The following is a 14,548-nucleotide window of genomic DNA, read 5'->3' on the forward strand; positions in this document are numbered from 1 at the left end:
AGCTTCAGGTTTCAGCTGGAGTACGTTTCATTAACACGTCGCTGCCCTGTGACTGCAAGGTCATCTGAAATGACCTGCCCTCTCAACAAACTTTCATTTCAATGCAGGAACATGAAGCCCTGTGGAGGTTCCTCTGCAGGGCTGGGGCTTATCAGGTCGGGTTCGGATCCAAAGACTACGTCTGTCTGACTGCAGCGGTTCTGTTCCTCTCTCAGAGTCCTGCAGCTCCAGGCCTCCAGGGTGAGCTATTAATCCAACGAACGTTAGTCAATTAGTGAATCTTAGCCTCCTGTCCGTCCGTCCGTCCGTTATCTTGTGAAAAACTGTTAGAACTGAATCAGAGTTCATTTTAAAGCTTTAAAACAGTACAGGGAGATAAAGCTGGCTACGCTACACAAAGTATTTATGCTTTAACAAGAATTACCGGTACAGTAACGTGGAGTGGTCCTGCAGGTTAGGGTTAAAAATATCCTAAAAGTGTGTGTGTGTGTGTGTGTCTGTCTTGACCATGGACGACATGTGTCCCAGCGTACAGATGTAAACCACTCAACACATGAACATATAATGAACACACACACACACACACACACACACACACACACACACACACACACACACACACACACACACACACACACACACACACACACACACACACACACACACACACACACACACACACACACACACACACACACACACACACACACACACACACACACGGTCCGCAAGAAGCGGTATCTGGTTTCCTTCTAAGTTGCAGGCTTAACTTGTCCAAATGATTCATGAAACAAAAATGCTTCAAAACGAGTGAAACGATGTCGATCACTTGCCGAGAGCAGCAAGGATCAGCGGGTCAGTACCGGTTCAGAGATCTTTAGCGTCACGAGAGAGGTCAGGAGGTTACTGTGGGATACCAGCCGCAGGAAATACATGAACCTCAAACAGGACCAAAGAAGACAAGATCAGATCAAAACACTACAATGACAACACATGATCCCTTCCTTTTCACTCTGTATGATTTGAAACCTGGGAACGTTAGCCTCTGAGACAAGACTGAAGCAGGACGGGCCCTCTCCCTGTCCCCTTCCCCAGCCTCCCTGCTCAGTAGCATGTTTCCTGCAACTCCTGTAGGTTAGTGTTAACCCCTGAGTCGTCTAATCTAACCCGACAGAACATTCTGGGCTCATTAGCCATCAGAAAGGCAGCGATTAAGTGTCATTACATCCATTTCCCTTTGAATTCACAGAGACTGCATCATGGATCTGTTGGATCCAATTTACTCTCACAGAAACCAGGCGGCGCTGAGAAGAACCGCGGAGAGGTTAGTGCCACGACCGGTTAGCCCGTCACACAGGAACCTTTCCACCTGTCACCACAGCAATGTGTCCCGCTGCCTCCGTAACCGGATCTGGATCCCTCACAGACACAGAGTGTCCCGCAGTGAAACACTCGTTTTTATTTTAATAAATCCCTGCTCTGGTTTACTGAAGCTGGTGCTTGATTTGTGATCTGAAGCAGCGGAGATAATCACCGGCCTCTGTCTCACACTCTGTGTTTATGGCCTGGTGATGAAGGCCAGAGCGACGGGGTAAACTGTTTTTAATTCCCCGACAAGGTTTTAGTTAGGCTGCAGGCCGGGGAGGGAAAGCAGAGGGCGGCCATGAATCAGACTGGGAGCCGATTATAAGGACAAACTGAGGGCCGGCGGGGGCCGAGGTGTTAGGGTAAGAACGTTAGTCAGAGAAATAAAATAAAAGAGGATGTTGGTTAAATACGGAGGCCGACAGGTGCCAACATGCTGCAGCTTCAGAGAGGATGCAGATACAGAAACTCAGATCAGAACTCAGAAACATCTGCAGCAGCTCTTCAACTCATGCAGCATCTAGAGAACATTCAGCAGAGGAGACATGAGCAGTTTACTGAAAGCTGCAGAAACCAAACGCTGCAAGAAGCTCCAACACAACAGAGACCAGGGGACACTAAAGAGAGACGCACACAGCTGGAGACCAGGGGACACTAAAGAGAGACGCACACAGCTGGAGACCAGGGGACACTAAAGAGAGACGCACACAGCTGGAGACCAGGGGACACTAAAGAGAGACGCACACAGCTGGAGACCAGGGGACACTAAAGAGAGACGCACACAGCTGGAGACCAGGGGACACTAAAGAGAGACGCACACAGCTGGAGACCAGGGGACACTAAAGAGAGACGCACACAGCTGGAGACCAGGGGACACTAAAGAGAGACGCACACAGCTGGAGACCAGGGGACACTAAAGAGAGACGCACACAGCTGGAGACCAGGGGACACTAAAGACAGACGCACACAGCTGGAGACCAGGGGACACTAAAGAGAGACGCATACAGCTGGAGACCAGGGGACACTAAAGACAGACGCACACAACGGAGACCAGGGGACACTAAAGAGAGACGCACACAGCTGGAGACCAGGGGACACTAAAGAGAGACGCACACAGCTGGAGACCAGGGGACACTAAAGAGAGACGCACACAGCTGGAGACCAGGGGACACTAAAGAGAGACGCACACAGCTGGAGACCAGGGGACACTAAAGAGAGACGCACACAGCTGGAGACCAGGGGACACTAAAGAGAGACGCACACAGCTGGAGACCAGGGGACACTAAAGAGAGACGCACACAGCTGGAGACCAGGGGACACTAAAGAGAGACGCACACAGCTGGAGACCAGGGGACACTAAAGAGAGACGCACACAGCTGGAGACCAGGGGACACTAAAGACAGACGCACACAGCTGGAGACCAGGGGACACTAAAGAGAGACGCATACAGCTGGAGACCAGGGGACACTAAAGACAGACGCACACAACGGAGACCAGGGGACACTAAAGAGAGACGCACACAGCTGGAGACCAGGGGACACTAAAGAGAGACGCACACAGCTGGAGACCAGGGGACACTAAAGAGAGACGCACACAGCTGGAGACCAGGGAACACTAAAGAGAGACGCACACAGCTGGAGACCAGGGGGCACTAAAGAGAGATGCACACAGCTGGAGACCAGGGGACACTACAGAGAGACGCACACAGCTGGAGACCAGGGGACACTAAAGAGAGACGCACACAGCTGGAGACCAGTGAACACTAAAGAGAGACGCACACAGCTGGAGACCAAGGGGCACTAAAGAGAGACGCACACAGCTGGAGACCAGGGAACACTAAAGAGAGACGCACACAGCTGGAGACCAGGGGGCACTAAAGAGAGATGCACACAGCTGGAGACCAGGGGACACTAAAGAGACGCACACAGCTGGAGACCAGGGGACACTAAAGAGAGACGCACACAGCTGGAGACCAGGAGACACTAAAGAGAGACGCACACAGCTGGAGACCAGGGGACACTACAGAGAGACGCACACAGCTGGAGACCAGGGGACACTAAAGAGAGACGCACACAGCTGGAGACCAGGGGACACTAAAGAGAGACGCACACAGCTGGAGACCAGGGGATACTAAAGAGAGACGCACACAGCTGGAGACCAGGGGACACTAAAGAGAGACGCACACAGCTGGAGACCAGGGACACTACAGAGAGACGCACACAGCTGGAGACCAGGGGACACTACAGAGAGACGCACACAGCTGGAGACCAGGGGACACTAAAGAGAGACGCACACAGCTGGAGACCAGGGGACACTAAAGAGAGACGCACACAGCTGGAGACCAGGGGACACTAAAGAGAGACGCACACAGCTGGAGACCAGGGGACACTACAGAGAGATGCACACAGCTGGAGACCAGGGGACACTAAAGAGAGACACACACAGCTGGAGACCAGGGGACACTAAAGGGAGACGCACACAGCTGGAGACCAGGGGACACTAAAGGGAGACGCACACAGCTGGGACCGGAGTCTCTGTTGTTGTTTTCCTGAAATGTTTTCTGGTCTTATTCTAACGATGTGATCACATGACTCCTTCTGATGTCACTGCAGATCTGCTGTGAGCTAGCTCGCTAACGTAGCTAACCTTCTGATTGTCAAGTTTCTGAAGCTGCAGCACGTTTCTCCTGATGGAGTTGTTTGGTGTCTGTGGGCCTCCGTAGGGAACAGGTAGGTAATTTAGACCTCTGTAGTTGAACTTTATTTGGATGGAACACTTCATCTATCGGTGTTATGAAAGAGAGCTTTAATTTTCTTGTTATGAATCATTCTCTTCTTCTGCTGTTTTGTTTTTCCCGGCTTCACGGTCTGTGAAAGACAGCTTCAGTTTTCAGCTGCCCCTCCTTCAGGGAGGTTACAGCAACCCGAAGGCACAAGAACTATGCCATGGGAATAGAGACAGAGGAAGGAGAAAATGATGAACTAGGTCAAAGGTTAAACACCTAAGCCAAATATTCCCTAACAACGTTGACCTGTGCTTTAATCTCCTGAATCAGAACAGGACACTGGAGGCCAAAACACGCTCAGCTTTGATTTGCTCACTGACGTTAAACCTCAACAAGCTCCGGTATCATTCTCAGTGACCTGAACCTGAACCACGGCCAAGTCCGACGTCTGAGTGTAAAACAGATAACAGCGTGGTGTTTTACATTCCTCTGATTCTTCATGCATTGTGTCAGAGATGAATGTGAAGCAGGACCATCTGCTGAGCGAGGCAGAGAGCAGCCCAGCGTGAAACAGGGAGGACAAACTGCCTCTGCTGGGTTCATGCAGGACTACATGAGCTGCAGTACTGAGATGAAGCTCTGCGATGTGCAGTGGAGATCAGAGTCTCAGAAGCATACATGTTGTGCTGCTAGCCGACATAAAGACGTCTGAGTGCTTCTCCATCAGCAGCTCACTTCTGCAGACTTAGAGACATGAGAGGAGAGGGACCGGGGAGGATTTGATTGGATATTTAATGGAAGGACGAACATTTTTATCCTCTTATACAAATCTGGAATGATACAGACTAACCCCACAATGCACCCCATACAGTTCCTACAACATATCTCTCAAAGTACTGTTCAAACAGTACCTGGACATGTTGCTGCAGGGTGAGGAGGCACTGCTTTTACCTTTGGACTTAGCCAGGCTGATTTTCCCATCTGTTTCCAGTCATTGTGCTAAGCTAAGCAAAGCGGCTACCAGTTGTAGCATCACAAACATTACAGTCAATTAATCCTCTCATCTATCTTGCAGCGGAAACAACCTTTAACATATTCCCAGTATAAAAACAACCTCAAAGCAACTGAAACTTTGAATTGTTTTATTATCAAGTAAGTTAGATTGTTCTCGACTCTGTTTGGATATTCTGCTAGCATCAGACTCTCTAGTCCTGATTTGATATACATCTTCCCACTGAAACCAGCACATCTAAGCTAATAAGCAGAACACAGTCCACCCCCCTTCATACTTTGCATTCCGCGTTTTATGGAAAATGTGATGAACCTCTGGCAGATCTGCAGCTCCAGTAACATCAGCTTCACTGTTTCCTGTGTTCTGGTGGAAGCTGTGTGTTTATCCAGCCCCTCTATGTATTAACCACAGATCCTCTTCCTCTCAGCGAGGGGATCTGGACCTGCTCCTCCTGGTGTGACGGCAGCAGAGAGAGATTTATGTCCGAGGGTCTAATTGGCAGCGTTTGCTCCGTCACATTTCAGACCTTTCTGAAGCCTTCAGAGGAATCTATCTGGCTGAACCTCTGCTCTGTGGAAACATCGACTCAGGGCTCCAGCAGAATGTCCTCTCCACTCAGCTCATATAACTTTACTGCAAACCATATACAGACATTAATCAGGAGCTCTAAATATATGGAGCTGTTAACGTTAGGAACTGAAACACGATACAGAATCCTCTCTGATAAAGACTTCACTGGTTCTGTGCTACGTATGCTATAATGGTGGGTCCAACAATGAATACCATTATAAATATTCTTTCAGGCAAGAACCTACGGAGGTCGACAGGTCCAAACTGAGGAGAGACGTGCTGCAGCTTCAGAAACAATGCAGGTATAAAAACAGAAGAAGAGAGAGAGGTTTGGGTTTCGTCCTAACGGAGTGAAATGACTTGATAACAGCTGATTCTCTAGATGATAGGATAGGAGCTTTGACACTTCCTTTATAACCTCCTTTAGGAGTCACTGGACCTTCCTTTACAAAAGGAAAGGAGAACATGCTGTCCCACAATGCCTTGCAGCAACATTTAGCATGACACAACATTCGGCCTTCTCACATTGAGGTCCAGGACTAGAAGAGAGACGGGGGGAGCTGATTTCTGGACAGTTTGTCGGCTGCCCTCATGTGGTCGGCTGCAGAGGACAGGTCTCTGGGCTCCCCTCAGCAGATGCACGGCTGTAACAACTTTCTCTCATTAACATCATGTCTCAGATTGAGGGCCTGAGTCTGGGGCCGATTCCTCACGCCTCCTCTTCCTCCTCAGGGAAACCGATCCCTGCGTCCATACATGTGCTCTCTTCAGGACCAGATCAAATCTACAGCGTGTTTCAGGCGTGATTAACGAGGCCGACATGTGCAGCGTGTTTGCCGAGCAGCGCAGGGCCAGCAGCGTGAATGAAAAGCAGTTTATTATCCACACCGAGTTATCTCAGCTCTTCAATCATATTCATGTGAGCGCTCGAATTTAAGATGCAATATTACATTCCACAGCAGACCTTCAATCTCAATCACAGCTGGAGACCAGGGGACACTACAGAGAGACGCACACAGCTGGAGACCAGGGGACACTACAGAGAGACGCACACAGCTGGAGACCAGGGGACACTACAGAGAGACGCACACAGCTGGAGACCAGGGGACACTAAAGAGAGACGCACACAGCTGGAGACCAGGGGACACTAAAGAGAGACGCACACAGCTGGAGACCAGGGGACACTACAGAGAGACGCACACAGCTGGAGACCAGGGGACACTAAAGAGAGACGCACACAGCTGGAGACCAGGGGACACTAAAGAGAGACGCACACAGCTAGAGACCAGGGGACACTAAAGAGAGACGCACACAGCTGAGACCAGGGGACACTAAAGAGAGATGCACACTACTGGAGACTAGGGGACACTAAAGAGAGACGCACACAGCTAGAGACCAGGGGACACTAAAGAGAGACGCACACAGCTGAGACCAGGGGACACTAAAGAGAGACGCACACAGCTGGAGACCAGGGGACACTAAAGAGAGACGCACACAGCTGGAGACCAGGGGACACTACAGAGAGACGCACACAGCTGGAGACCAGGGGACACTAAAGAGAGACGCACACAGCTGGAGACCAGGGGACACTACAGAGAGATGCACACAGCTGGAGACCAGGGGACACTAAAGAGAGACACACACAGCTGGAGACCAGGGGACACTAAAGAGAGACGCACACAGCTGGAGACCAGGGGACACTAAAGAGAGACGCACACTGCTGGAGACCAGGGGACACTAAAGAGAGACGCACACAGCTGGAGACCAGGGGACACTAAAGAGAGACGCACACAGCTGGAGACCAGGGGACACTAAAGAGAGACGCACACAGCTGGAGACCAGGGGACACTAAAGAGAGACGCACACAGCTGGAGACCAGGGGACACTACAGAGAGACGCACACAGCTGGAGACCAGGGGACACTACAGAGAGACGCACACAGCTGGAGACCAGGGGACACTACAGAGAGACGCACACAGCTGGAGACCAGGGGACACTAAAGAGAGACGCACACAGCTGGAGACCAGGGGACACTAAAGAGAGACGCACACAGCTGGAGACCAGGGGACACTACAGAGAGACGCACACAGCTGGAGACCAGGGGACACTAAAGAGAGACGCACACAGCTGGAGACCAGGGGACACTAAAGAGAGACGCACACAGCTGGAGACCAGGGGACACTAAAGAGAGACGCACACAGCTGGAGACCAGGGGAGACTAAAGAGAGACGCACACAGCTGGAGACCAGGGGACACTAAAGAGAGACGCACACAGCTGGAGACCAGGGGACACTAAAGAGAGACGCACACAGCTGGAGACCAGGGGACACTAAAGAGAGACGCACACAGCTGGAGACCAGGGGACACTAAAGAGAGACGCACACTGCTGGAGACCAGGGGACACTAAAGAGAGACGCACACAGCTGGAGACCAGGGGACACTAAAGAGAGACGCACACAGCTGGAGACCAGGGGACACTAAAGAGAGACGCACACAGCTGGAGACCAGGGGACACTAAAGAGAGACGCACACAGCTGGAGACCAGGGGACACTAAAGAGAGACGCACACAGCTGGAGACCAGGGGACACTACAGAGAGACGCACACAGCTGGAGACCAGGGGACACTACAGAGAGACGCACACAGCTGGAGACCAGGGGACACTACAGAGAGACGCACACAGCTGGAGACCAGGGGACACTACAGAGAGACGCACACAGCTAGAGACCAGGGGACACTAAAGAGAGACGCACACAGCTGGAGACCAGGGGACACTAAAGAGAGACGCACACTGCTGGAGACCAGGGGACACTACAGAGAGACGCACACAGCTGGAGACCAGGGGACACTACAGAGAGACGCACACAGCTGGAGACCAGGGGACACTAAAGAGAGACGCACACAGCTGGAGACCAGGGGACACTAAAGAGAGACGCACACAGCTGGAGACCAGGGGACACTACAGAGAGACGCACACAGCTGGAGACCAGGGGACACTAAAGAGAGACGCACACAGCTGGAGACCAGGGGACACTAAAGAGAGACGCACACAGCTGGAGACCAGGGGAGACTAAAGAGAGACGCACACAGCTGGAGACCAGGGGACACTAAAGAGAGACGCACACAGCTGGAGACCAGGGGACACTAAAGAGAGATGCACACTACTGGAGACCAGGGGACACTAAAGAGAGACGCACACAGCTGGAGACCAGGGGACACTAAAGAGAGACGCACACAGCTGGAGACCAGGGGAGACTAAAGAGAGACGCACACAGCTGGAGACCAGGGGACACTAAAGAGAGACGCACACAGCTGGAGACCAGGGGACACTAAAGAGAGATGCACACTACTGGAGACCAGGGGACACTAAAGAGAGACGCACACAGCTGGAGACCAGGGGAGACTAAAGAGAGACGCACACAGCTGGAGACCAGGGGACACTAAAGAGAGACGCACACAGCTGGAGACCAGGGGACACTAAAGAGAGATGCACACTACTGGAGACCAGGGGACACTAAAGAGAGACGCACACAGCTGGAGACCAGGGGTCTCTGTCGCTGGAAACTTTCCTGAAACGTTTTCTGGTCTTATTTTAACGATGTCGGAATGTTTTGGAAGAAGTCAGATCTTCTGGACAAAAGTTTTTGAAGGAACATCGAAACTTCCATTTCTATTGTATTATTTTGGTACGAGTTGTGTTCCGAGCTTCTTGCAGTGGTTTGTGTCTGCATGGTTTACTGTCAGCCTGTAGGCTACAGTTTGTGCATAATGAGTACTTTCCTTCACATACAGTCACTCTAACCAGTACTTTTACTACAGCATCAGCACACCTTACCGGTCCTTCTTCAATAGTTAAATAACAATCTTTACCAGGAACCAGGATGCTCTCTGTGCTGAAGCCTTCCTGCACTCTTCATTTAGAGACATTACGCCCTCACATACAGGAGAGTATCTGCAGACTCAGCACAGGGGACTGAAGCATCTGTGGAACGGGAAGTTCTTCCCAGAGACAATCTGCAGGGTCGCTGATAACATGTTCCACACACACACGCACGCCCGCACGCACGCACACAGGCTATAAGAGCGGTGATCAGAGTGTGTGCAGACTGACAGCATGATGCAGACGGTGACCTTGTTGCTGCTGCAGGCGGCGTACGGTGAGGAGGAGCGATTGTTATTCTTTCATCTTTATTTATTATATCTTAAAGTACGGTGTGTGTGTTCGTAGTGTTTGGGTGCGGGACCCCTGCTGTGCCACTGCAGCCCGACACCAACAGGGTGGTGAATGGAGAGGAGGCCCGGCCCCACAGCTGGCCCTGGCAGGTAGGTACACACACACACACACACACACACACACACACACACACACACACACACACACACACACACACACACACACACACACACACACACACACACACACACACACACACACACACACACACACACACACACACACACACACACACACACACACACACACACACACACACACACACACCACTGTTTTTATTACTGCTTCAGAGAAAACGTCAGACCTGATTTTCAATAAACTCGGCCAAAGAAGAACTGAACTAACATTACACACGTTGACATAAAGTTTGCCGTTTTACTGGAATTCAAGCTCTTTGAATTCTGAGGTTTTCTGAAAAAGTCAGGTTTCTGAGATTGTGAGGGGATATAAATCAGTAGACTATAACACCTTTCAAAGCAGGATCTTATGACATTAAATGTGCCAGGAGTAGCATATTAAATATCAAAGGTAGAGTCTAAATACAGAGGGATGAAGACTCGTACAAAAGGCCATATTTATCCTGGTGTATCATATCGGCCCGTCCTATTGGAGGACTCGTTCCATCAAATGGGATTACACTATGCCTTCCTAACTATAAGTATCCCTGCCCCCTGCCCCCCACCCCTCAGATCTCTCTGCAGGTGAAGCACGGCAGCCGCTACCATCACACCTGTGGAGGGACTCTGATCGCTCCCCGCTGGGTACTGACAGCTGGACACTGCATCTGGTGAGCGACCCGATCTCTATCAGACACCTGGAGATCATATCCACCTGCAAGGATCTCATATCAGGCCGGGTGGGGGGGTTCTGGGAGACACAGGCCTGTATATGAAGTATATGTATTAATAAACTGTGCTCAGGCCTGGAGATGTGTACCGGGTGGTTCTGGGGGAACACGATCAGAGCCAGCAGGAGGGGTCGGAGCAGATCAGAGAGGTGATGAGGATCGTCAGCCATCCGGACTGGGACATCGACTTCGTGGCCAGAGGGTGAGTTATCATTTCTCTCTTTAATCAATGTATTTCTGTTTAAAGGACGCCCACACACCTGCACACAGACTGTATGCAGGTTCATAATCATCCTCATGCACATATCTGTGTGTTTGTTGAATCACAGACTGTGTTTTTTTATTCTTACTGGTGCGACATGTTGACTCTTCTTTAATCCTGTTTCACTCACACCTGAATATCCCTCCAGGGTCAATTCTAGAGAACTAACAGTAGAAAATAAGAAGCACTTTAATTATCCCAAACTGGGAACGCTTTTGTTGCAGCATAAAACAAAACACACAAGTAGAAATTAAAAAGTAGAAATAAGCAACTAAAATATAAACAACTCAAAATAGATATATATCCATATACATACATATCTATAGATATGGATATGTATGTATCCATACATATATAGATATATATATACAGTGCCGCTGCTAGCCATTTTGGTGCCCTAAGCATAATTCCTTCATGATGCCCTCCCCCCCCCCCCAATAAAAAAACATTCGCGGAAAAGTTTAACTTTTTTATTACCAAACTATAGCTAAGCTAGCTGTAGCAGTAGCTACAGGCTTCACATTATCACGAACCCTTTTCTGTCCCATTGCACATAGAACACCTAACCTTATTTATGTGAGACTGTAGCCTATTTTGCTGAATTCTACCGAATGACAATCCTAAAGATGGCCGTGGGTTTATTATGCATTGGCATTGCAAACTCCAAAATAAAATATACTTTCTCAAATGCTATGTAAACTTTTCTAAATGCCTGGCTAAACACTATTAATTTCACGCCACACAGTGATAAATGGTCTGAAGCCAGAATTGTTAGCCTACCTAGTGCAATGACTGCTAACTGTTACTGAGAAAGTATTGGCCACCGTCACGTCAAAATAAACCATAAACTGTCTACTATTCAATATCTAAAGTAAAGTAACGGCTAACTGGCATCAGTTACTTGCAAAATGCAGTTATAATTTTTAACAGCAAAATCTCAATTTAGCTTGCGCCTAAGTTATAACACATATTTGAGTTTGCTAACATTAGCAATAACGTCAGCTAGTTCAAGGTGTATGCATAGGCTAAGCTTTACACTAGCTGCACATATTTCCCGTATTTAAGAAAGATTAAACGTGGACACTTACCTGCAAGTGATGCACGGGCATCATCTCGCTGTTTCCTCTTTTTTCTTTTTTCTGCTCCTGACTCCTGTTGCCTTTTCATTTCCAAAAATGTCGAGTAATCCAAAAGACCACTGACAGCAAGGGCCCCCACAGGGCGCTTGGGACGCAGATTGTGCAGATTGTGTTTTCGTTTGTGTTTGTGTGAGTGGGGAGGGGAGGGGGGAGGGGAGAGGGGGGCACCATCGGTACCTTTGAGTAGTATGCCTAAAAAGTGCCTCATATTTCTATAGTCTACTGAAATAATTTCGGCCTTATAATTATTATGACGATTTTTCATTAGGCTATTTTTGGTGGTGCCCCCTCGACACTTGGTGCCCTACGCACAGCGCGTAATGCGCGTTATGGGAGCGGCGGCACTGTATATATATATACATATACATATCTATATATAGATATACGGTTGACTACGGAGATACAGAATCTAACAAATAAACACTCCTGAAGATACCACAACATAAAGCAGGGGATTATGTTCGTCAGAGAAGCTTCGCAGGAGGCTCTGATCCGGGTCTCTTCCACCTGTTCACTCATTGAAACCTGCCTGTAATAATGCCCGCCCCCCGCCAGGAATGACATGGCCCTGCTGAAGCTGGTTAAGAGCCCCATCATGAACGACAGCGTGGGAGTGGCCTGCCTTCCCCCCGCCGGAGAGATCCTCCCCCACGGGACGCCATGCTACATCTCCGGCTGGGGAAACCTCTACAGTAACCCCCCCCCCCCACACACACACACACACACACACACACACTTGATATCAAATGTGGTTGGTATGTAGAAACCAATAACAACATACACATCATTTGTGTAATTTTGGTTTAAAACCAAATACTGGCACGGGTTACAAAAACATGGAGTAATTGGGAGTGCTATCAGGACGGCAGTAAACACTTTATCATATTCTCTGAATGGAGATCAGGCTAAGCTAAGCTAAGCTAAGCTAAGCTAGAGCTGCTCCCTCCTCGACCTACAAACAGAAACACAGACTATTCTCTCTGTTTCATACATTTATAAATGTATGTTCTGAACAGATATGAGGAGCTGTGAGCTCTATGTGCTAACAGCGAACAGCTAACGGCGAACAGCTAACGGCCAACAGCGAACGGCTAACAACTAACAGCAACAGCTAATGGCTAACAGCGAACAGCCTACAGCGAACGGCTAACAGCTAACAGCAACAGCTAATGGCTAACAGCGAACGGCTAACAGATAACAGCAACAGCTAACGGCTAACAGCGAACGGCAAACAGCTAACGGCTAACAGCGAACAGATAACAGCTAATGGCTAACAGCTAACAGCTAATGGCTAACAGTGAACAGATAACAGCTAACGACTAACAGCGAACAGCTAACGGCTGCTGTTTGGTTTCTGATTGGCCGTCAGTGACGACAGGCTGAGGTTATAATTACTTATCTCTTTCATTTATACACACTATTGCCCCGTTATCTGGGGGGTTCTCTGGGAGGGTCCAAGGACAAAATGTAGACCTAGAAGATGTATAGGTTGTGATACTGGGATATTCACAGCTCGTTACCTCGTCTTCGTCCCTCAGCTCACGGGCCGATGCCGGACCGCCTGCAGCAGGCCTTACTTCCTGTCGTGGGACACAGCGTCTGCAGCCAGAGCGACTGGTGGGGGATCAATGTGAAGGACACCATGGTCTGTGCTGGTGGGGGCGAGGTGTCTGGCTGCAACGTGAGTCTCAGGAGTAGGGGGTTTAACCCGCTGTGTGCTGTGAAGACGATCAGCCGGTGACTGTTTCCTGTCCCTGCAGGGGGACTCGGGGGGGCCGCTCAGCTGCGTCTCTCTGGACGGGCGGTGGTTCGTTCATGGCGTCACCAGCTTCGTCTCGTCCAGGGTATGCAACGAGGTCAAGAAGCCCACCGTGTTCACCCGGACCTCGGCCTTCAGCCAGTGGCTCAGCGAGGTGTGTGTGTGTGTGTGTGTGTGTGTGTGTGTGTGTGTGTGTGTGTGTGTGTGTGTGTGTGTATGTGTGTGTGTTCTGGTTAATAACTCCTGTTTCTCTGCAGGTCATGCTGAAGTACTGAGGGTCTTCAGGTCCCAACAGGACCAGTCCCATGTTCAGACTGGATGTCGTCCCTAACAGAGTGCTGTCTGAAGAGCTGCACAGTGCAGATCATTTAACCTCCACATGGGGGGGGTGGGGGGGTGGGGGGGGGGGCGTTCTACAGGTCCTACAGGTCCTACAGGTCCTATGCAGTGAGTCATCCTCTAAAAAAGCCACAATATAAACCTGTTGTACTTTGAGTCCAATAAACAGCTGTGTGTAACCAATGTCTCCTCATTGGTCGGTGAGCAGATCCTGTATTAGAGCTGTTCATGTGCTGCAGGGCGGGGGGGGGGGGCGGGGTCTGTATGAGGAAATACCCCCAGATAAACACCCTCAGG

At 49.9% G+C, this 14,548-nt stretch overlaps 1 protein-coding gene across 1 annotated transcript; it reads left to right on the top strand.

Annotated features, from left to right (window-relative positions):
* The first annotated feature begins 9,698 nt into the window (after positions 1-9,698).
* LOC134870247 (proproteinase E-like) lies at positions 9,699-14,307 on the top strand. The gene is made up of 8 exons (XM_063892349.1): positions 9,699-9,828; positions 9,900-9,994; positions 10,595-10,692; positions 10,826-10,954; positions 12,709-12,845; positions 13,692-13,834; positions 13,914-14,066; positions 14,170-14,307. The coding sequence occupies exons 1-8, from the start codon at positions 9,786-9,788 to the stop codon at positions 14,185-14,187; spliced, it is 816 nt and encodes a 271-aa protein (XP_063748419.1). The 5' UTR covers positions 9,699-9,785; the 3' UTR covers positions 14,188-14,307.
* The last annotated feature ends 241 nt before the right edge of the window (positions 14,308-14,548 follow it).

Source organism: Eleginops maclovinus, chromosome 9 (genome assembly GCF_036324505.1).
Source record: "Eleginops maclovinus isolate JMC-PN-2008 ecotype Puerto Natales chromosome 9, JC_Emac_rtc_rv5, whole genome shotgun sequence".
Classification (NCBI taxonomy): Eukaryota; Metazoa; Chordata; class Actinopteri; order Perciformes; family Eleginopidae; genus Eleginops; species Eleginops maclovinus.

What these genes read in the sequence shown, in the direction of transcription:
- LOC134870247 (XM_063892349.1), top strand. Translation starts at nt 9,786, where the DNA reads ATGATGCAGACGGTGACCTTGTTGCTGCTGCAGGCGGCGTACG. An exon ending in CCCACAGCTGGCCCTGGCAG is followed by an intron (nt 9,995 to 10,594) that starts GTAGGTACACAC and finishes CCCACCCCTCAG; the next exon opens with ATCTCTCTGCAGGTGAAGCA. An exon ending in GCGAGGTGTCTGGCTGCAAC is followed by an intron (nt 13,835 to 13,913) that starts GTGAGTCTCAGG and finishes CTGTCCCTGCAG; the next exon opens with GGGGACTCGGGGGGGCCGCT.